The following is a 24,748-nucleotide window of genomic DNA, read 5'->3' as shown; positions in this document are numbered from 1 at the left end:
CAAATTCCATTTATTCTAATGTTGCAAAGTGTTGTTTTAAGTGAAGGAATACTTCTTAACAAGATGGCATCGATCTTTACCAAATAGTCCCCACCAGCAACTTCGTGCATAGCAATGGAGCACAACTTAGGAGTTGATATTTATATGAAGCCCACCCAATGTCAATTTTGTAGAAGAGTAGGGAGAAAGGCTTTGGGAGGCTGCTGCACGGTCAAGCCAGATCGAGAAAAGATTACAGTAGTTATATGTGAACTGAGGCAATGGTTCACTTAGTGCCTGTTGAAAAACTATTCAGGCACCTAGCCTTTAGCAAAATGCAGAGGGGTAAAATAGAAAATTGTGTCATGTAAGTATTTTTTTCCCTCAAGTTCACTGGATCACTTACCAACTCCCTCCTTGCTTCGTCAACCTTTGCCTGAGCAATGAAGAGATTCTTAATAAAAAGGAGAAACACATATGTTACAATGCATGCTTGCCACAAAAGGTTTTATTATGAACTATCACTTACATGTAAGCATTGAAATACTAAAAGTCAAAATAAAGTCAAACAATCAGTCTATTCTTTACTGTTCCCCATACCCCTTCGCTACCAACTGGGTTCATAACAAGTATATGTAACCCAAATCAAAGTTACTTTCTTTATGAAGGAGTTTGCTAAAATATTTGGAAACAAAACCCTATTCAAATATAAATATATTTGTTTAAAATGTAATAAAAAACAAGTTGATAAACAATGAAATCAGATCAATGTGTTAGACGTTTACTTAACATAACCATGATCTTTAAGCATCATTATGCCCATGCCAGTCATCAGTGATAACTCTTTCAGGTGCCCCCCCCCCCCAAAGATCAACACCACTGTCAACGTTAATAATCTTAAATAAAAGAAAATCTTTTGAAAATTCTTCTCTTTCCACTCTTAATTTATGTCACTTCCTGTATATTATCTCGGATCTCAGACGGACAGCTATAACACAATACAAAAGGTAAGTCTTACAACTGTAGCGGCAGTCCGCTATCGCGTCCGCCAATGGAGCACTTCAATCCTGGACATCCTCCCTAATTAGGGTCCATAGCTGGGTAGGTGCTCAGGATTGAGACGAATTAAGAGCAAATTTGTAAGGCTTTTCCATTCTCATGTTGCTCCCGTTTTAGTGTTTTTGAGACAGCAAGCATCAATTGGTTTTTGAAACGTAAATAAAAGGCATTGTCATTTACAATGTCAATAGCTTAAACTCGTATAAACGCGAGACCTGTTGCATTGCAAATGCTTGTTTATGTGTACTCACAGCACTTTGCTTTCTGGAAATGGCATGTTTGAAACACTGAAAAGGTTGAGGCCAGATGAAATAGTTCATTGTCATTAAAAGTGACAAAGGCAACCTTCCAACACGTTCTCCTACTGTAACTTCCCTTTTATAGAGTAAACAGTTACAAAATTCCCCCCAAAAGGCTGTGCTACAGTAATGTTTTTCGCAAACAAGCTTGGAATTGTTGTTTGGTTAAAAAATATGTTTTTCCTGCTACCAGCCATGAAAGACCCTTCCAAAACAGCCACAGTAGTAATATGTGAAGTGCGGAAATGACTGTGGGACTATGTTAGGGAGCATGACGATTCCTTATTTCGGCAGAATTATTTTTTACCAAACCTAACCACCCAAAAAAGAAATCAAGCCGAAAAGAAAACACCTGGGAGAGTAAAGCGAACAGAAAGAGCAAGTTTTCAAACACCAATGTTTTGTGGCTAAACATGGTGCCGATTGCTATTTAACCCCTTCCATTCGTTGGTGCGTCCGTTGGCCGCCGAGGCCCTGCCCACTCCTTTAAGCCGCCGCACCGCGGCAATTCCACCGATTCCGCCGCAGTTAAGCGGTTATTTTTAGAGTTTACTTTTTGCATAAGCGCTAGAGACACAAAGCTACAGCAAATGTAGCTTGATATGTACATTAAATATTTTGGGAAGTTGGCAACTTGATTCCAGTCTCTGTGTGAGGATTGACAGTCGGTGATTGAGGGCAATTCATGCCGTGTTTACAGCAACAACACATATGCAAGTGTGAGCAGCGAAACAGATCTTTTACAATTAAGCTCATTTTCTCTTCCATGTGGTGTAGGTATCGGCTTTCAAAACGAGTGTGGGTGCACGGCCATTGGTTTCATGGTAAATAATGTTGCTTGACAGAGTTCCACCAGAAACATGTTTTCCTCTCCTAAAAGGAGGGGTTAGGAAATCATTGACTGCCATTTTTCAATTAGGAGCAAAATGCCACGTTTGCAGGCTCTAGAAAATCTATCCACATACTGTGTATATGCTGGAGGCTACATCCAGAGCATTTATATTTGTTTAAGAATTTATGCAAAGAATTAGGGGTGCTAACATTAGATGTGGAAGAGAAAACATGACCACATAAGGGGTTAGCGAGTACCCATAATAGAAATCTGAGAGTAATGTTGACAAACTAGGGATGATAAACCTTGTGCTGATAATCTAGCCATAGCAGAGAGCTTCTCAGGAATACAAAATAGCTGCTACCGAGGGAAATGATAGATGTGCCACAACTAGAGGTGTCATTTACGGTATGTGAAATGTGACCAGAGCCTTAAACACGCAGGTGTTGTATTTTACAGCTCTTAGCACAGCTCGAGGTGCAGACGTATACTTAATATGGGCAAGCAGGTCATCGTGGAGGTACGGTCACTCCAGTCCAGTGCTTTGTTTGTATGCCTAGCTATGAGACGATGTCAGTTTCTTTGAACTTAAATGGAGGACGGCACGCGCTGTGGATGTATAGTTGAATTACTGGTAAACGTGCCTTGATTTCCTGTTGTAAACAAAACGGCAAGTTCGCACCTCTTGGTTTACAGCGTGGACGACACCTTCAATGAAAGAAATAAGTCTAGGCATTCCCCACCTTACTGCCTTACATTGAAGATTTACGGTCATGCCTTTTTTTTTGGGAGGGGGAGGGAGGAGACAGTGGATTTGTAGCACAAAAAACACCTTTCTGTCTCCGAGGACTTATCAGCCGCCATCCTTTCAACTAAGAAAGTATGGGTCATGGGGCACTGATGAATGCGCTGACAGTGTGACATAGTATGAACTTCAAAGCGCTACACCTTGCACATACGTCTTCATATCACAGAAGAGGTCGCCCTCTTCTCCTGAAATGGAGACCTCAGCAAGAATGATGGAAGAATGGGGCGGAGGCACTAACGTAGGTGCTGATTTATGTCAATTAGACGCGTTTGACCTGTAACCTTTAAAGACATTATTTTACTTACATCCAATGTCTGCACTGCATATCATTCTTCTGTTCTCCTTTGCTGTAACACTGCAAATAACAAGCAGCCAAGGGCGGGAGGTGGTGTTCAATCAGACGACCTGGGGAAATGCGATGGTGTACATTTACCATACCACGGCAAACCTTTATCACACGTGCACACAACTAATGCTTCCAGCCAGGAATTAACGGCGCAGGCACTTCGAAGAAGTGCTCCATGTAACTAAAAAGTTAACATTGGAATGAAGGCGCTCCTACATCCGAGGCAGTCTTCATGCCTGCCGGAGGTTCACTGTGACGGCAGTGCGCCTTAAAGATCCAGCAACAGTACGAAGGGAAGAGGCCACTCAGAAAAATGCCTCTAACATTTGACCTCACACAGCAAATGTAACGAGATAAGTTTACAAGTGGAAGCAGCAGTAAACAAGCCGTCGCCATTACACAGACAGCAGTGTGTTTATTTTAGCATCCCTCTTCCACTTTGAGTGAAAGCGAGATGCAAAAATAAACATGCTGCTGCCTCGCTCCGTGCCTGCCCGGTGTAAACAAGCCTCTATTACAGAACCACAGATGGCCCCCTATAATGATAAGGAATTGCTTCACGACATCCGTGAAGCAGGCGAGCCGGACGAAAAAGTGAGAGGGAGGCAACCCAACAAGCTTATTTCCAATGGCAGCCCACCGTTTACCATAAACGGTGAAGCTAGTCAATGGAAATAAGGGGCGGGGCTTTAAGCCCTTCTCTTAAAGTCCTACTTGACAATAAATCTCGCAGAGCGAGCAGTGCTTGCGCTGCAATGCTAGGCGAGACCTAAAAAGGAGCACTTTCTGCCAGACAAATATTTAAACGCGCTTCTAGTCTTGTAGAAGGAAATATTAACTGCCCTGCTACCCGTGGCTGTAGAGCATGGTGGGCAATAAATAAATAAATAAATAAATAAATAAATAAATAAATAGATAGAGGGGGAATAGCCAGTGAGGCCCTTAAAGGCACTGCGCCACTTTTTGTTTGCTTTCAAGATTGCAGTCTATCTGCTAACAGTGCTCTTCATCGTCTTTCCTTTAAATATATTTAAAAAAAGGGTTGCAAAATACTTTTAGTCACTTAACGTAACAAGTGACTATTTTATTAGACTGATTTTTTTTAAATTTGAAAATCAAATGAAATTTGGTCATTTGCTAGCTTTTAATAGGCTACAAACATACTTATTTTCATTATTGTGGCACTCTTCTACAGAACGGTATTGTGCAGTTGTACATATGTACAAACGTATTTATATTTTGTAATGTGTTCCAGGATCCTGAGTGTGGGTGGAACTATTCAGTGCTTATGACTATTTATGAGGCTCACTAGAAAGAGACCGACCCATGATGTGGTAGTTCCATGACCAGCTCATTCGTAGCACTGACTAGAAGCCCCAGGAGAGGTGTCAAGGTGGGTTGAGGGGGAGGGGTAGGAGGTGTGAGGATGGAAGACTCCCTGAAAAAGTCTTAGTGCTAAATACAAATAGGATGTGCATCAATTTCTACCTTGAGATATACAACACAGGGTATTAGTATGGAGATAGGTTTCTGTCTTCCTTAAGGGCATCCCAAACTAAGACTCCAAACTGAAGATAACTGGACAGCACTATAAACATCAAGGTGAGCTGTGTGAGGCATGAGTTGACAATCTCAGAAAGTCTGGAGTCTAGGAGCAGATAAAATGTTAATACTAGACAAAAATAAGTATACCATATCCAGATTTAAGCGGCAGCATTTTAAAGGGGGAGGTGTAAGCAGATTGAAGGTGAAACAAGCAAAGAGGCTTACTCAGGAAATTAGGGATGAATAAGCCGTCCATCGTTGCAAGGACCAGGAGATGCTATGGCAATTTCACCTATATTACTAGCATTTATATGAGAGGAAGAGTGCTGCCTGGGGATTGCAGAGATTTTCTGAGGAGTGCCATTTCCTAGCTGGATCAGGGAAGGAAAGAGATCCCGGCAGCTCCTTATCACAAGAGGAAGTGCTTACAAGGTTCAAACACCTCTTTCTCCCAGAACAGCACTTCACGGCTAAGAGCAATCATAGTGAGCACTATTACAGCTGTTAAGACTGACTTTGAGGCACAGGAAGTAATTATTATGCAGACAATGACAGAAAAGATATTCCCTGGCATTCCCAAATCAAAGAAGGACCAGAGGGACTGGCTCCGATAAGCCTAATTCAGAACTGAACTTGGAAGCAAAGCTGTTTAGGAAGGTCCTGGCTAATAGGCTTAAGTAAGGTCCCACTGGGATTGGTCAGGCAGGCTTAATTAGACATGAGAACATGAAGTAGGTGGAGCACTTTTTGATATAGTGAAAGTAAAAGAGAGGCCCTGTTCTTATCCCTGGATGCTAAAAAGACTCTTGATCAAGTACATTGGCTGTATTATCCAAAGTGTTCCAGAGATGCAACAGGCATGTGCACTTGCTTTTTGCACCCCGGGACACTGAGATCACACTGGCGTACATTTAGCGAGTGTATGCAGGTTGTTTTGCAATACCAAAGGGCCGCATGCAGATGAGGAAACACTATACCTCTCTGCCGGTTTCGTACAATACACATGCAGGATTACAGGCAAAGGAACTGTCAGAAGGTACATGGATAATGCACCAGACTGTGGGACACAGTGTGTAATCCGAGGTCACCCCTTAAAAGAGGGGAAATGGGGTTCCCCTAGGTACCCTAGGCCTTCCCCTACAGGTAAGTAAATGCACCAAACTACAGGGGAATCGCTGCCCGATTTTCAAATACAGGTAGCATTGCCTCCGTCATGCTGAAAGGCGGACAGGCAATTTCAAACAGTCTGTCTGCTTTTCACTAATGTGCCCCCAGGGCAGGCACAAGTCTGGGGCAGCGCTTAGGACAGCACATTAATTGAGAGAGTAGGTACTGACCAGGGCAACCTATCTGGGATATGAGCCAAAGCGTCTGAAAAGGTGTGAATAAGGTGGGGTACTTGTCAAGGATGACCATTTTACCACCTGTTATTCTCTGGCTTTCTGGAACTCCTGGCTCAACACATATACAAAACAAATTTGGTATGAGGGGTCCATCAGGGCAGGGATAATTCAAAATGACGGTGATGCAGAAGATATCATGGTGCCAATGTCCAAGCAATGGTGTCAGTGCCAGTGTTTCAGTATACTATTAAAACAAGCGAGACCCAAGAAAAAACACACTGGTCCCTAGTAACACAGAACCAAATGGTGAATAAAATTAATTCAGAGGAGTTTATGAAGAACAATTTCAAGACACATAGTGGCACAGGGAATATTGGTGCAAAATGAACGGGCTTGGTGCCCTCTTCAGAGTTGAAACACTCAAGTGATAAACCATGATCAACAAGTGGTTCACCAAACACAAAAACAGATTGGCACTTTACAACAAATTCTCAACCATGATATAGGGTCTGTGTTTTTAAAGTCAACAGCGTTTCAATCCTAATAAAAATGGTGGGTTCATAATCATCAGGACTCAGGGGGATACAACGAGTCTGAGAGAAAAATTATGAAAACTAATGCAATTGTATAAGGAGGGGTCCCTGGTGACAAGCCTCAGGAATAAGGTGGCCGGGAATGACCTGAGCTGGAAATATGCTGGATACCCATAGGTGGCTTCAATCAGCCCGCAGTGGGCAGCACGCATGTGGTCTGAGTCTCAGGGTTGATTAACAGATTCCTTCACTGAACGCACATCAGCCCAAAATGGAGACTCAGGACAATGATCGCGCCAGGTAACAAAGTTATTTACAGAGACCAAATTAGGCTTCCCCATAGTAAATCTAAAGTTCAGGCCAACCAAGTGGTTTGGACTAGTGATTAATTGGTGGAAATAGTGTGCTTTCATGCTGGAGAGAAGGCTTGTCAAACCAGATGTAGAGGTCCCCGAGAATTCACTGCTTTTTGTAATCCTAAGTAATAGCGGGTCCTAAGTCCAGACAGACATTCGCAAAAGCTGTGCTGAATGAGAGAGGTTGATAAATGAGTCATAATAATAACAGGAGAACGTTGCAGATGAGAAGCAGTGAAAACGCAGTGATTCGCATTTGAAAAAGTTAAAATCATTGATGTCAAATTTTGGCAGGGTCTTTTTGTGGAACATTGCTGGTCTTCAGCCGCTCTTCATGTGAACACAGTTTTTTAAATGGATTTCGCATCCATCAGGTATTGTGTTGGGGTTGCACATCCCTGTTGGGGTTGCATATCCATAAGGAATTGTTTCCTTTCGCAGCACCTGCCTCTTTGTCAGGAAAGGTGCAGTAATTAAGAGAATGTTCATATTTGAAATTTTCCAGTAGTTTTCAGATAGGGTTACTCTATGATTATAGTTTTCAATAAGGAAGTGACATTAATTATTATGCATGGTAGGTGGTTGAAATCATGTTTGGGAAAGGTTGAGGATAGGGCTAGGTGGAGTCCTGTTTAAGTGTGGACTTCTTGCAAAAAAATTAGCTTCGATATTGGAGTTCTGAATGGGGCACTTTTTTAGCCATGTTCTCATCTTTGGCAAATTAAACTCCTCCAATTTAAAGTGTTGGATTTCTGGGGCAGGAGACAGCACAATTATGTAATGGGGAGCAGATGATTTAGCTTTCGGTGCCTTTTGTTGCTCATCTTGTAATTCCTTAAGTTCCAGTTGCACTTCATTTTGCACCCCAGGCTGGTGTGGCACCAGAGACAGGGAGCATGATCTGTCACATGGTTTATATGGTTGTTCCACAAGGTCCATTACTAACTTAACTGGGTTTGGTGGTAAGGAAAAAGGGAGACCCTGTGTCCTACCTCCTGCCATCAACCAACCTTGCTGTGAACCGCCACGGGCTATACGCAGAAGGAGTTCTTCGCTGCCAGGGAGTTGGACACCGCGCATGGTCGCAGCCCAGGCACTACACTCAAGTCTCACAGTGCATAGCCAAAGGCAGAGCGAAGCTTGGGTTAGCTAATGGTGGGGTGCAGGGCAGGCTTGGCCTGTACCCAAGCCCTACACAAAACCCACACTGCACACAGACAGGCTGTGCACAGCAGTGGGTGGCTCATGGCAGGAGGCTCGCTGCTGGGACGGGGCTCGGTGCAATGCCTGTGCTCAACCCCCGCTGTGCATGTGTTAAAAAATAAGCACCTCGGTAAACTAAATAAATCAATTCACTAAAAAACAAAACCTAGTAAAAAAGTGAGTTATGGTTCTGGTCAAACACATAAAAGTGCTGAAATTCACCAGTTATGAGACAAGGTGCACACAACGCACACTATAACGTTGCTCGCCATGCTCAAAACACTGATTTGACCACAGCACATGAAAAGAGCACTGGTTAGCAAAACTAAAACATGGTGGATGAGGATTAGTTACTTACCTGTAATCCTAGTTCTCTTCCAGGGGTATCCTCATCAAAGTCATAAGCATTAGAATATTCCCGCCCATGTGCGGGACCCCGGAAACACTATATTATATGTGCCCCACATATATATACTCATATATATATATATATATATATATATATATATATATATATATATATATATATATATATATATATATATATATATATATATATATATATAAACATGCAATAGCAGCCAAATAAAATCAGAGCTGAAATATGCTGTGTAGAAATTCCACCATACATGAATAATAGAAATTCTCATAACTCACTGGAAGCATAGAAAGCTCCCAGGCTGCATTGCAAACACAGTCTAAAAAGACTGAAAAGCTAACCTGTAGCTGCATAGCAATAAACAGACACCGTGCCTTTAAAGCACCCATGACCCCCAGTATCCCATCATGCCTCAGGGGTGACAGTTAGGTCAGTTGTTCTTTTCGGAGACTGAAAACAAACCCAGTAACAAATAGGTTAACAATATCTCCTTATTAAAGAATGTCCTTTGCCCGGGGAGGCGGGAGGGTTGCTTATGACTTTGATGAGGATACCCCCGGAAGAGAAATAGGATTACAGGTAAATAACTAATCCTTCTCTTCCAGGGGATTCTCATCAATAGTCACAAGCATTAGAATAGAATAGCGAGCCTCACCTCATCTCCCTGCGGGCAAAGGAGTAACAATACAGTAATACCCATACTAAGCCTAGTAAAAAATAAGCTCGTACAGGCCGCAGGCTACCCAAATAGATTCCTCAAAGAGGCTTGTCCTACTTGAGTATCGGCCCTGGAATCAGATTCTAGGCAGTAATGCCTCGTAAAGGTATGAACTGATTTCCATGTCGCAGCCTTGCATATTTCTGACATTGGAATGTCGTGCAAGAAAGCTACTGTGGCCGCTTTCCCTCTAGTAGAATGCGCTTTGGGTGACACCAACAAAGGCTTGCCTGCAAGCTGGTAGGCCAATTTAATGCAAGAGACAATCCATCTAGAGATGGACCCCTTGGCCGCCGGAAAGCCTGTTCTCATCGAACCATAGTTCACGAACAGCTGATCCGAGTGCAACGACCGCTCTGCTGGGGTCGCTGGATTTGGGAAAAAAGAAGGGAGGGAAATGGACTGATTTATATGAAAATCAGAAACCACCTTAGGTAAGAAGCATGGGTGAGCCCTCAGGACAACCCTATTGTGATGGAAAACAGTATATGGTTCCTTCGCACAGAGAGCTTGTATCACGCTTACTCTGCGCGCTGATGTGATTGCAACATCTATCTTGGAAAGCAGCCTTTTTAGTGGCAAAGAAGCCTTGTGGATAGGTTCGAAAGGAGGTGACATTAACCTGGACAGAACTAGGTTCCACTCCCAAAGAGGAGAAGGATTTCGCACAGGAGGAAGTCCTTAACCACCGAAACCTGAAAGAAAGAAATCTGATGAGGCGATTTCCTGTGCGCCACTATGGCTGACAGATGCACTCTAATGGAAACATATTTCAATCCAGAAGTTGCCAAGGAAAGGAGGTATATTTTATAAAACAGTGGTCCCTATTTTAGAAAGGAAATAGTCTGTGAGGACAGACAAAACAATACTATACCTTCTGGGTTCCCTTGTTTATGTGTAAAAAAAAAAAAAAAAAAAAAAAAAGGAAAGGAGGTATGGCAGGATTACCTCCTCCTGCCCTTTAGTAGGATCTAGATGATGATCCCTACACCATAAGTAAAACCTCTTCCACTTGAACGCATAAGACGCTCTCGTGGAAGGCCTCTTAGCCTCCTTTAAAATGTTCATGCATTCGGGAGGCAAGTTCAGATGTCCATATTGCAGGACCTCAGGTGCCATGCTGTTAGGTTCAACGATGGGAGGTTGGGATGCAGTATCCTCCCGTCCATCTTGCTCAACAGGTCCGGCCTGCAAGGAAGTCGTCTGTGTGGACACACAGAGAAATGTAGAAGGTCCGGGTACCACCACTTCCGTGGCCAATCCGGAGCTATTAAGATCATCTCCATGTCCGACCTGAGGAGCTTGGACACTACCTTCGGAATCAGAGCGAGGGGAGGAAACGCGTAAGCGAATGTTCCTGACTAATCCATCAGAAGAGCATTCCCCTGCGTCCCTGGTCGGTGGAACCTGGACGCGAAGGTGTGGCATTTGGCGTATTCATCGTCTGCAAACAAGTCTATGGCTGGACGACCCCAGCAACGAAAAAGCTCTTCTACCACCTTGTCGTTTAGCACCCAGTCTGACTGATCTTCGAAGTGCCTGCTGAGTGCGTCTGCTTTTACGTTCAACTCGCCTGGAAGGTGCACCGCCACTACTGTGAGGCCTCGAGGGAGGAGCCAGTGCCAGATTGTCTGAGCCTCTCGGGAGAGCGGGCGAGATCGTGTGCCTCCTTGTTTGTTCAGATAGAACACGGTGGTTGTATAGTCCGTCTGAACTAGGACTGAGTTGGACTCGATCGCTGGAAAGAAAGCTTTGAGAGCTAGAAAAACCGCTCTGAGCTCCAGCATGTTGATGTGGTATGTCTGCTCCTGCGCAGACCACTGACCTTGTATTTGAAGTGGACCCATGTGCGCTCCCCAGCCTTGCAGAGAGGCATCCGTCACTATCGACTGGGATGGAAGAGGTTGGTGAAAAAGTACTCCGACCCGCACATTCTTTCTCCGAGTCCACCATTTGATGGAATCCCTCGTCGCTTGGGAAAGAGTAATACGATCTTCCCAATGCCCTGTCGCTTGGTCCCACTGGTCCTCTAGAGCTTGTTGCAGAGGACGCATTCTCAGCCTGGCGTTTGGAATGAGGAAAATGCAGGACGCCATGGAACCCAGCAGGGATGCTACTTGTCGGGCTGTTGGAAACCGAGACTCTAGCAGGATCTCGCATTTCTGACTCATGGAAAAAAGTCTCTCCTCCGAAGGAAACGCTTTTCCCAATTTTGTGTCCAGAACGGAGCCTAGGTAGTGGATGGACTGTGTCGGCCGCTGGACTGACTTCTCCAGGTTGACATGGAGACCGAGTCTGTGCAACAGGTGTAGGCAAAAATGCAGATCGTGCGTTACCTGAACCGGAGACGAGCCCTTTAGGAGTCAGTCGTCCAGGTATGGGTAGATGAAAAGACCCTTTTTGTGAAGAAAAGCCGCCACCACTGCCATGCATTTGGTAAAGACTCGTGGTGCGGAGTTGAGACCGAAGGGTAGCACCTTGTACTGGTAGTGTTTGTTTCCCACTACGAACCTCAAGTACTTGCGATGCTGTAGAGCAATCGGAATGTGAAAGTATGCATCTTGCAGATCCACCGAACACATCCAATCTCCGGTTTGAAGATGTGGGCATATTTGGTGAAGAGCTAACCTGCGGAACTTTTCTCCGACGATGACTTTGTTGAAGAGACGCAGATCGAGTATCGGTCTGAACTTGTCTCCCTGATCTTTTTTGGGGACAAGAAAATACCTGGAGTAGACTCCCTTTCCTTTTTGAGGGGGGGAACCTCCTCTATAGCTCTTTTTTGTAGTAGAACCTTCACCTCTCTTCGGAGCAAGCTTAGCTGGTGAGGGCAAGAGTTCTTTGGAGGAATGCTCTTTGGAAGCGCACGGAAATGAAGCTTGTATCCATTGCGCAGTATATTCAGCACCCACTGATCCTTTGTGATGCTGACCCACTCTGCCAGGTGTTGTGAAGCACTTCCTCCCACTGGAGTGGGCAACGGCGCCAGAGGAAGCCACTGCTCAGGCCTTTCCTCCTCTCGTGGTGTTAGAGGATTGTTGGTGACCTCCTCTACCTCTGTTGGCTTTGCCTCGAAACTGGGTCTTTCCCTGGTTCTTACTTTGGGACCACTGAGGGGTTTGAACCCTCTGTTGAGCCCCTCTCCCCCTGTTGGTATTAAAGCGGCGTTTGAATTCTTTATTCTTTTCCAAACCCACCGCTTTTACTGTGTCCAGTTCTGTCTTCATACGGGTCATCTCTTCGTCAGCATGTTCCCCGAAGAGAGAGGAACCCGAAAAGGGAAGATTGAGGATGCGATGCTGCGCATCCGGCTTCAGCCCTGTAAGGCGCAACCAAGCCGATCTCCTGGCACAAACCCCATGTGAGTAGGAATGTGCCGCTAGCACTGCACCATCCACAGCTGTGCTTATTAACTGGTTCGCCACCAGACATCCTTCTGTCATAGTCTCTTCATAGTCCTTCTGGTCTTCCTTTGGCAGTTTGGACTTGAACCTTTCCATGGAGTCCCATAAGGCTCTGTCGTATCTACCTAGCAGCGCAGCCGCACTGGAGACCTTCAGCGTGGAGGCAGCTGAATTGCAAACCTTGCGACCCCAGGAGTCTTGAGATTTGCTGTCCTTGTCTGGTGGAACTGAAGAGGTAGCGGCCACTGCATGCGTCTTTCTCGCCGCTGCCACTATCAAAGAGTCTGCTGGAGGGTCAGATTTTAGAAACACTGGGTCAGAAGAAGCCGGTTTGTATTTTTTCTGTATGCGGGCTGGAACCGCTCTGATAGCCGCTGGGGTTAGGAAAACGTCCTAGACAGGGTCCATAATCCCCGGGACTAAAGGCAGCAGTGGACGAGAGATAGATTTTTTGTGCAAAGTTTCAAAAATTACTGTCGTAGTAACTTGAGGGACAGACATTTCAATGCTCAGCTTCTGAGCTCCTCTTTGTAGGACATCCAGTTAAGTGCCGATGTCATCCACCGGAGAGGATCTAGAGGTAGGACTATCCGTCAGTGTAGGAGAGTAATCTCTTTTGGAAGACCTGGTCGAAGAGGTAGATGAAGTAGACGGAGTCCTTCGACGTTTACGGTGAGCACCGTGCCTCCTTTCACGTCTTGAATGCTCTTCTCTTCTAGGAGAGCGAGATCTGACCCGATCTTCCCCTCTGGGCGAGCGAGGCCTGACCGGACTGTCGATCGGGGTCTAACCGGAAGTTGCCTTCTGGGAGATTTGGTTGGAGTTCTCACAGGTGATTTGCGCCTGGGAGGACGATGCTTGTCCATCTCCTCCACCAGATTCTGAAGAGGAGAACCTTGTTGAGAGCTGGCATACTCATACATACGTTTGGCAGCTCCTGAACTTCGCCAATGGTCCAATGATCTGTACCATCTAGGTGACAGTCTGATCTCCGCAGCCGAAGGATCTGGCTGACGCACAGGAGATCTGCGGACAGGGCTGCTGGACCTCGAGGATGCTGTTGAGGAACCAGAAGACTGAAGTGGAATGCCGAGAAGCTGACTCTGTAACCATGACAACAGAGTTTCTTTCTGAATGTCTCGACGTCGAGCGTTCTTTTCTCGACGCCGAACGCCTCTGGGGGGTCGGCGGGTCGAACAATCTCGACTTCGAATGTCTCGACGGCGACCGATGTGAGGATCTATGGTCTCTCGACGTCGACCGGCGATGACCAGCAGTCAACGGAGTCCTCTGCCTCGACGTCGAACTGTGACGACCAGCCGTCGACTGAGTCTTCTGCCTCGACATCGACCGGTGAGGACCAGCCGTCGACGGAGTCTTCTGTCTCGACGTCGACCGGTGATGACCAGCCGTCGACCGGTGATGACCAGCCGTCGACGGAGTCCTCTGTCTCGACGTCGAACGGCGATGGCCAGCCGTCGACGGAGCCCTCTGTCTCGACGTCGAACGGCGATGGCCAGCCGTCACCGGAGCCCTCTGTCTCGACGTCGAATGTCTATGCGACGACGGCGGAGGGGTATTGGACACCCTCGACGCCGACGGAGACTGCGTCCTCGACGCCGATTGACGTTTCCCTGTCGACGGCGGAGGGGTCTTGGTCCTCGACGCCGATCGTCGCCTGGTGGACGACGGCGGAGGGGCCTTTGATCTCGACGCCGACCGTCGCCCGGTTGACGGCAGCGGAGTCACATTCCTCGACGCCGATCGCCGCCCGGTTGACGACGGCGGAGGGGATTTCGACGACGGGACTGGATCCTTCGACGTCGTCGACGTACCTGGTCTTCTCTTCGACGGCGAGCCCGCCGTCGACGGTAGTTTAGACGAGAGTTGATCCACCGGTGGTTCTCTTCTCAGCGCCGAGCCCGATGCTGATGTTGAAGGATGTGAAGACTTCTTTTTTGAAGATGTTTGAGTCTTCTTGGAACCCTTCTTCACCAGAGATCTTCCTCTGGATGACCTGTGAGCCAGGCCCTAAATGCGAATCCTCTCCCTGTCTTTAAGAGTTCTTCCTGACAGGTGCTCACAGTGAGGACAGGTGTCTGGATCATGATCTTCAGGCAGACACAAGATACAGACGTCGTGATTGACTGATTTTGCCTTCTTGTTGCCACAAGATGGACATTTGTCAAAGAGTGAAGGCATTCTCAGAAGAAAATGTTCACTAAACTGACTAAAAAAAGACAGTATCTTACTTGACTAGTTGTTAAATGTCAAAGTAAGTGTAAAAATAGACAAAAGTGAAGTATTTCTGTCAGAAAACAGAAAATTAGTGGAGCTGTGTAACCAGGATCCTTCCTGAAGGAGCCGGAAAGAACAACTGACATAACTGTCACCCCTGAGGCATGATGGGATACTGGGGGTCATGGGTGCCTTAAAGGCACGGTGTCAGTTTATTGCTATGCAGCTACAGGTTAGCTTTTCAGTCTTCTTAGACTGTGTTTGCAATGCAGCCTGGGAGCTTTCTATGCTTCCAGTGAGTTATGAGAATTTCTACTGCTTTCTGAGCATTAAAACAGTTTCTAAACAAACTTTGTTGTTGTTTCTCATGTTTCTAATGCTTATTACTCATGTATGGTGGAATTTCTACACAGCATATTTCAGCTCTGATTTTATTTGGCTGCTATTGCATGTTTTTATATATATATATGTATTAATATATATTTGTGGGGCACATATAATATAGTGTTTCCGGGGTCCCGCACATGGGCGGGAATATTCTAATGCTTATGACTATTGATGAGGATCCCCTGGAAGAGAACGTTAGTTATGGTGTGTGTTGTGTGCACAGTGAACCATTACTGGGGAATTTCAGTGGTTTTACTCACTTGAGCTAGCACCAAATTTTACTTTTTAACTATTTTTTTTCACAAATATATATCATTCAGTTGAATTCTTTTCCTCCTCAATGTGTCTTTTTCACTTTCTTCACTGTGATAAACTTATAGTGTCACGTTTACCAGCTGCATGTGGCTGCTGCCTGCAAGCTCAATGTGCTTTAGCAAGACTGTTGAGCGAATAAGAGGCTGCAGATTTCGCTAAATATTTGGAATTCTATTGTCTCACAACCAGTGATGAAGTTCTATTGGTCTTGGTGGTCCAACTTCCAATGCTCCTCACAAATTAACAACAGCCTGATGACTCAATTGAAGACATTTTAATTGGAGGGAGGACGTGGAGGCATTTTCTGAAGACGTGTTCAAGTTTAGCCCAACAAGATATGCAGCACATTTGCAGAATAGATACAAGATAAATATTTACCGGAGACAGGTCCATGAAGGATTCCAGTTTCTTCCTCATAGGCACAGATTGAGCTTGCAATTTACTCAGTTTCTATGAATGAAAGTTAGAAAGTTTATACACCGTGCACCTGGTATTAAAGGAATGTCGGAGAAATACTTTTTGCTAAAGGTAGATTGCAAGTACGGTTCTCACTTGAAACTACTAGCAGAAAATTAAGATCAGAATAAATGTTGGCATCAGCGACATTTAATGATTATCCTTACTCAACATGAATTATGTTTTTCCAGCTAAGGACTCCAATCAAAAAGCCACATTGTCAAACAAAGCGACAGGAGGCCAAAGGTCTACACAAAATAATACACAGGTAAACATTTGCTCTAAATTGACTATTGGCATTCATAATGTGAATACGAGTTACCAATTTATACTTCACAAGTTAAACAAATATTCAGTCAGTCATAAAACTTTTATTCGGTTGCATCATAGCAAAACCATAAAAAGTGCAAAAATAAAATATTACAATACATAAAGCATTTCAATGTATTATACAGTAAAAAACTATTATCATAAAAACCATAATTAAAAATAATTCATTGAAAATAGTGAACAGAAAATCTAATATACAAAAACTCATAGGTTACAGCGGATTTTTAAACATGGTTTTAAAAAGCAAGCTATGCATTTGGCAACGTATTGAGAATCCAGAGACTGCAGAGCCAGGTAGGCGGGGCGACATGTTCTCAAACCCATTTTTCGGAGTAAAGGAATGATCCAGCGCTTGCGAGGAAGCTCGTAGCATCTACAGAACAGTAATAATGCATTGTAGACTGGGATGATATACAATCACAAGGACATTTCATTAAGTTATGTGACCAGTCCTGTTCTTTTGGAAAAGTAACTAACCGAAAAAAGGTATTAAATCGGAACTTAGTCAAAACATATTTTTCATAATTTGTGAGGTAGAATGTTAAATATGGTTGGATGCCCAGGGCAGTCTGAACCGATAAGATTTGTGCGTTTGAGGGTTTGCTTACTTCTTGGGAAAGACGAAGTTCTCCGAGATGGGTTAGACATAGTTTTTTCAAGTCTTTCCTGGTGATATCTAGCATTGTAGAAGGTTCTAAGAAGAAAGTTATACAATTCAGGTCCTTAAGGAAATTTGAGACGTACAGAAGCCATGGAATTTTATTCCAATTTGCCAGAACCAAGCAGTCGGATATCAATGAACGGGTTAAGTGACATTGTTGTTTGGTCCAAATACGGTGCCACAACAGGATCGTCTGGCATCTGATATCTGTCAAATAGTCGATGCCCAGCTCGATGTGGCAACCGTATATTGGAGCACTTTGGGGTAATGCCAGTAGGTATTTTAGGAATCCGTTCTGAACTGTCTGCAGGGTTTCAGTAGGAGCGTAACCCCAAACCCCTGCACCGTAGGTTGCTACGCTATGGCATTTGGCGTGATAGATTTTTAGCAACTCTACTGGGGCAGGTTTACCCAGTTTCCTCGAAAAGGAAACTAGAGCTGAGGCTGCTCTCTGAAATAATAGCTTTTTACTTATCATGGCTTGTCTCCAGGATAGTCTGTCATCCACTAAGATTCCTAAGTAGGGGTATTCCCTGGTGCGTTCCAGCCTAACTTGATCAATAAAAATTGATTTAGGATTCTTCGCCCTGGGGCCGATATGCATAACAAAGGTTTTGGTTTTATTCACTTTTAGGCCTAAAGAAAGCATAAATTGACAGTATTTATTTATCTGTCTTTGAAGCGGATTTAAAGTTCTGGCTAAAATTACAGAATCGTCCGCGTATAACAGAGCGGGAATAGGGCGATGATTAATGGATGGAAGATCCTGACTCCCTTCAAGCATGGCCACTTCCAACCCGTTAGTATATAGGTTGAATAAGAAGGGAGCCAGGATGCAGTCCTGCCTAACACCTTTATTTTTTTTTTTTTTTTTTTTAAAAACCTTTATTTGCAAGAGACAAATAGAAACAAAGATGTGCCTACAATCCTCTGGGCCGGCCGGTGCAGCATCTCGAAACAACGTTAAGGTACACAGCTCATCAGCCGACAACCAGGGGTCCGGCAGCCATGGTGCATGACATCGATCAATCACAAAACGACAGGATATAAAGAGGTTTCATTTTTTAAAACAACTAAACAAACGAAGAAGAAAAAGACAAGGCTATGCCCGAGTTGTTACGTCCGTTTCATATGATGCGGGGCGAGTCAGACCTAGAACAATAGGGAAAGACAGGAGAATCTTCAGAGGATAAAAGAAAAAGGGAGGGGGGGAGAGGGGGGAACCAGCGCCAGTGGTCTAACAAAAATACAGCATGGGAAAGAGCCGAAACACACAGCTAAGGGGAACAAGGAGTATCAGGGGGATCAGTGAAAGGGGGGTCGCAGACATCCCCACGGAACGAGTTCCATTGGCCCCATATCCTACCCCATTTTTTGGGCCTGCCACGGGAGACATACACAATCTTTTCCTTGAACATGCACCAGTCCATACTATCTTCCCACCCGGAGACCGATGGAGCCCTCTGAGATCCCCACAATTGTGCAATGTCCCTCTTTGCAACCATGTTCCCCAGCGTCACCCATTGAGTCTGAGCAACATTACAATCAGTCGGCTCCCATACATTCAAAAGACAACGCCGGGCTTCAGGCAGCAACTGAACATGCGTAACTTCACTCATCACCGCATACACTCCATTCCAAAAAGATACAACCTCCGGACACTCCCATATAATATGGAGGAAGGTAGCAAGCATACCACAGCCCCGCCGACACAATCCATCCTCTGAAAAACCCATATGCATCAGTCTGGGACCCGTGACATAGACCCGGTGTAGAATTTTCAGCTGAACGAGTCGCAGACGCGCCGGAATCGCAACCTCCTTAGGAGAGCATATCGCGGCCTGCCAATCCTCATCATACAGCTCCAGTCCGTCATCAGTCCAGGAAGTACGCAGATGAAGAAGCAAATCCGACCGAGTATTAATACGTTTCTTATATATAAGAGAGATAGTGCTGTCCGGCACATGTCCGTCCAGCACCCTGTCTTCCAGGGGGGAGCTCTCCGGGATGGCAGACCCAGCCGGAAAAACCGACCCAATGGCATGACGAACCTGAAGGTACCGGAAAAACTCCGAATCAATCAAACCATATTCCTGTTGCAATTCAGCAAAGGACTTAACCGTCCTTAACCCAGAGGTCATCCAACTTACTGATCCCGATGAGGTCCCATCTATCAAACCCTTTTGAGGTCCACAACTCACCCAGCCTCTCCGCGGCAAATAGAGGGGTCGCTCTGGTCAGCCTATCTGTCCATCCGGTAGCCGCGGTCGCGCTGCCCCATACCCGCACCGCCACTCCAGTGGGTCCCATCAAGTTCTTCCTAGCACCCCGAGAATAGAACGCCCTGTAATAGTTTCCCCCGGGCAAGAGCCACCGGTCCATTTCGTAAGCAGGATTCACAGCACTCAGTTGAGATGCCCAATAATACCGTCGTATATCAGGTAACGCGATGCCGCCATCGTACCAGGGTAACGTGAGCTTAGCCAACGCAATACGAGGTCGGCCAGCCCATACCAGCTTCCTTTGGAGGCCCTCAATTTCGCGGAAATAGCTAGCCGGCACTAGATCAAGTGTATTTTGCACAGCATATAAGAACCGGGGAAGAGACATCATTTTAAACAGGGCCGCCCGTCCCAGGGGGGATAAGGGCAGATTACACCAAGCCGCGACGTCCGACCAAAGTCGGGCGAGTGGAGGCAACAGATTCCGACCATAGCGCAACACAGGGTCAAGTGAAATATAAATACCCAAATACTTAAAACCCTCAGTGCGGACCGGGATCGGGCACACTCGGGGCAAAGAGAGAGGGTCACCGGTAAGCGGGAAAATACAGGATTTGGACCAATTGATAACCAACCCGGAGTTACGTCCAAAGGAACGCAGGACATCAAAGAGGACTCCCAATGACTTACGGGGGGACGTCAAATACAACAAAATGTCGTCGGCATATAATGAAACGCGGTCTTCAAAATCAGGGGACCACCGAATACCCTTCAAGGAGGGTTCCCACCGGAGCCAGGCGGCCAGTGGCTCGAGCGCGAGGGCGAACAACAGCGGTGACAAAGGACATCCCTGCCTCGTGCCTCGCCCAAGAGTGAAGGGCCTTGAAGCTCTACCATTTACCACCACCTGCGCCAACGGTTGCTCATACAGGAGTTTAACCCATGCAATAAATTTCGGGCCAAAACCAAACTTGGCGAGAGTAGCCCACAAATATGGCCACTCAACCGTATCAAAAGCCTTCGAAGCATCAAGAGAAACCAAGATGACCGGCTCACCAAGAGATCCCGCCCTCGCTATGACGCCATGCAGTCGACGAAGATTGAGTGCAGTATTACGCTGGGGGATAAAACCTGACTGATCAGGGTGAACCAGTCCGCTAATCACCGTGGCTAGTCGGTTTGCCAGTAGTTTCGCCAATATCTTGGGTTCCGCGTTCAAAAGCGAAATCGGGCGATACGAGGAACAGCACTCACGGGGTTTGCCGTCTTTATGAATGACCACAATAGAGGCCAGCCTCTGGTCTCTAGGAAGACAGGCGAGGTCACGCGACGCCGCAAACATACGCAGCAGATACGGCGCCATTTTATCCGGGCATAGCTTGTACAGCTCGACCGGTATGCCGTTAGGGCCCGAAGCCTTTCCTGAACGAAGAGAGCGAATAGCGAGCGCGACCTCATCGATGGAGAAATCAGCCTCCATTAAAACCCCGTCTGATTCCGAGAGACTGGGCAGCTCAAGATCACGAAGTAGCAAGCGCGAGTCCTCCTCCGGCAAGCCCGAAACCGGCGCATACACAACCCGAAAGTGCTGGGCAAACACCTCAACTATCTCAACCGGGTCCACGACTCGCACTCCATCAACTCTCTCAACCACAGGCACCACACGATTCAGTCTGTCTCGCTTATCCAGCCATGCGATCAACTTCCCCGCTTTGTCACCCACGTCGTACAGACGCCCCTGTTGCATACGATGCAGTGCCTCAGCCGAGGTAGTAACCAAGGCTCTGTAATCAGATTGCTTAAGAGCCAAAACATGCAGCGTCTCAGGCGTAACCTCAGCTTCCAACCGCTCCTCCAACACAGTAATCTCAGACTCCAATCTCACCACCTCTTCTTGTGTGCGCCTCTTCTTGTCAGCAATTAGGGATAAAGTCTGACCACGGATAACAGTTTTATAGGCCTCCCATAAGGAGACTGGAGAAGACACCGATCCCTCATTTTCAGCAAAATAAAAATTCATGCATTTGACCACCTCTGCTCTGATCTTAGGGTCCTGAAAATGCCATGGATTTATCGGGGCAATTCGGCCCCCATTCCCCAAACAGATATCCAAGTGGAGCCATATCGGGGGTCTGAGATCCCTCTAGCCAAGTGTTTAATTTCATGCACAGAGAGCAACTGCACCACCGGCACAAGGAAATAGTCAATTCTCGAGAGACTGCCATGAGCCCCCGAGTGGAAAGTGTACTGAAGCCGGCCAGGGTGCAGCTGCCTCCAGCAGTCGGCCAAACCAAAGGCATCCAAGAATTTCCCCAACCATAACTGCGAGGCAGGGAGGAGCCTGGGGGGGCTACGATCACTCTCTCCATTCGCCACAGAGTTAAAGTCCCCACCCAACACCAGTAAGCCATCGGGCAAACCAAGGACAACCTCACCCAAGTCGGCGAATGTGGTAGATTGCAGCCCAGGCGGGACATAAATAGACAGTATGGAAATCAATTTCCCCTCCCATCTCCCCGTAATGCCAGCATAGCGGCCCCTGTCATCCAGCACCGTGCTATCTATCTCCAGGGGAAGGGAATTCCTGACCAGGATACCGACCCCTCTTGATCCCGAAGTAAAGCCGGAATGTGCCACCAAACGATAGCCTCCTCTGTCCAATGCATGACATGTATTGCCCACCAAATGGGTCTCCTGAAGCAAGACCACATCTGGGGTGTGTCTCTTCAAATATTGTAGCACAATCCCACGTTTTATCCTGTCCCCAAGACCGTTAACATTCCAGCTCAACACCCTGAGTCCCCTACCCCCCCATCCCGGAAGAAGACCGACCGCCCCTCCCATCCCGAAACAGACACATGAAAGCAATTGTAAAGCAAAGCACAGCCTCGAAACCAACAAAGAGAAAAGAACCCCACCACCACCCCCAAGGAACCCATCAAATTCAAACACCCTCCCTGCACCCCTGCGGTAGACCTAATAGCCACCCCAACTTGCGGTGTGCCTGTCGCCCCATTGAACTAACCTACAGAAAGAGAGAAAAAGTCCCCAGAGGAGGAAGATCCCCGAACCCCCCCCTCCCCCAGGCATTCACACAATGCTTGAAACAAAGTCTCTAAGCCACTGCAGCGGATGATGGCTCGCCGATGTAGACTCACTGCTCCTGGCCCTCCACGCCTCCCTCAGCGCATCTCGAGTCCTCTGGGCCCTCATGATGCGTCGACAAAGTGTCTAACCAGTCACTAACCACCTCAGGGCGGTCAAAGAAGAATGTACGATCAGCATGTTCGATTCTCAGGCGGGCCGGGAAGAGCATAGCATATTTCAGTCCCAGGTCCCTGAGTCGTCTTTTCACACCCGTAAAGCCCATCCTCTGTTTCTGAACTGCCTGAGTAAAGTCAGGGTAAAAACTAATTGAAACGTTCTCAAATTTAGTGGGCCCATTGGTGCGCGAAGCTTGCAGGATAGCGTCCCTATCACGAAAGTTGAAAAGTCTAGCAATTATGGGCCGCGGAGCGGCTCCCGACTTTGGCTTGCCACCCGGAACACGGTGGGCGCGCTCCACAGCGAAGAATTTACTGAGGCCTTTCGGCACCAGATGCTTCAACACGAGGTCCTCCACCAGGATATCAACAGGCATGTCGGCAGAATTCTCCGGGACACCCACAATGCGGACGTTATTGCGCCTTGCCCGGCCCTCGAAATCTTCCAACCGATTGGCAAACAGGTCACAAGTAGTCCTAAGATGGCGGACCGTGGTCTGAAGGTCCGAGACATCCGTGGTCAAACTAGCAGTCTTGAGATCGAGAGATTTGACACGCTCATTCGTTTTCCCAAGGTCCGCTCTGTTGAGGGTGACATCAATCGCCACCGTATCAATCTTAGCCGCCAGTGTTTCATATTGCTGACCCATGGCGGATTGGACACTCGCAATAGCGCCCATAACGTCCTTCAACATTGGCTCCTCGTCATCAGGAGCACCATCCCCAGCTTCTTCCAGGGCACCACTCAATCCGCCCGGGGAGCCCCGTGGTCGAGTAAATCGATCAATGGTCTGAGATTGGGTGACCCCCCCTCGGGACGAGCCTCTATTGCCGCGCCTCTCAACGACTGTTCTGCCCGTCATGTCGTGGAAGGAGCACCAACGGGAATTGTAGAATCAAGGCAAAGCGAACTTCGTCGTGGCAGGCTCTGAACTGCGAGTGGATAAGGGCGCAGCATAAGCAGCAGGCTGGCAGCGATAGCAGAATCGGAACTCAGATCTGGAAGTGAGCGTTCACAACAAAGAGAAGAAACGAAACCGAAAGTACACCAGGGGCAGCGGGCGTGGCTTATCCGCCGTTGTTGTTCGATTGCCACCTGGGTACCTCGGGGACTCAAGCCCCCGGCTGGCATACGATATAGGCCTCAAAGTTCAAAGCGCAGCAGGTCCAGTATCAGACGGCCAAATCGATTTCTGAAAAGAACGCTGGCATCAGCAGGGCTTCAATAAAGAGCACCCATCGTCAAAATCAGGATCTTGCACAGGATAGTCGCGGGAGGCGGAAGGGGTATCGGGAGCCCTTAGCTCACGCGTCCATCTTGGAATCACGCGAAGCTCCTCCCCCTCTAACACCTTTATTGACGGGAAATTATGGAGATAATTCACCGCCAATACCATATCGGACGCAAGCAGTAGCGTCTGAGTAGAGCTCGCGGAGGAATTGGATGAGAGGGGGATCTACCCCCAGTTCTTCGAGAATGGACCACAACTTAGAGTGAATAACACAGTCAAATGCTGCACTAAGGTCAACATAAACTAAATACAGGTTACCACCTTTAGCCCCCACGTATTTACCAATCAGAAGGGCTAGGTTCAATGCCTGCTCGATAGTACCAAGTCCCTCCTGGAAGCCATACTGGAGATCTGTCAGGATGTTGTTTGTGGACGCCCAATCCTGTAGGCGTTCCAAGAACAGCCGACCAGCGACTTTCCCCAAGGAGTCCAGGAGGGAGATGGGCCTGTAACATGCTGGATTGTTACGTTCGCCCTTCTTGAAAATTGGGAGCAAGATGGAAGTGGACCATGAGTCTATTAAGCCTGTTTTTGTGACTGCTGCCATGACCTGGGTGACAAGGGGTGACCAAAGTTCCAAACTATGTAGAAAAATATCTAGTGGAACCCCGTCCGGGCCGGGGGCCTTACCGGTTTTTGAAGATGACAGCGCGTTAATGACCTCCTTGTGATCAAAGAAAAGATCGATGGGAAATATCTGGTCCCCTGGGCGGTCACCTGCCACATGACCCTCATTGATGGTATCCTCAGGGGGACCACTAATTCAATATTTTTGAAAAG

General features: G+C 46.8%; 1 protein-coding gene across 1 annotated transcript in view; it reads right to left on the bottom strand.

The window, feature by feature from the left end:
- Positions 1 to 24,748, bottom strand: part of HAUS1 (HAUS augmin like complex subunit 1) — a 338,749-nt gene that overhangs the window by 118,143 nt on the left and 195,858 nt on the right. Inside the window, exons 7-8 of the mRNA XM_078677253.1 lie at positions 16,123 to 16,194; positions 386 to 433 (exon numbers count right to left, since the gene is read on the bottom strand). Of these exons, the coding sequence (XP_078533379.1) occupies positions 386 to 433; positions 16,123 to 16,194 (120 nt within the window). The remainder of the gene's footprint in view (positions 1 to 385; positions 434 to 16,122; positions 16,195 to 24,748) is intronic.

The sequence above is a fragment of the Lissotriton helveticus genome, chromosome 2_1 (assembly GCF_964261635.1).
Source record: "Lissotriton helveticus chromosome 2_1, aLisHel1.1, whole genome shotgun sequence".
In the NCBI taxonomy this organism is placed as follows: Eukaryota; Metazoa; Chordata; class Amphibia; order Caudata; family Salamandridae; genus Lissotriton; species Lissotriton helveticus.
This window is presented reverse-complemented; position numbering and strand designations above follow the sequence as displayed.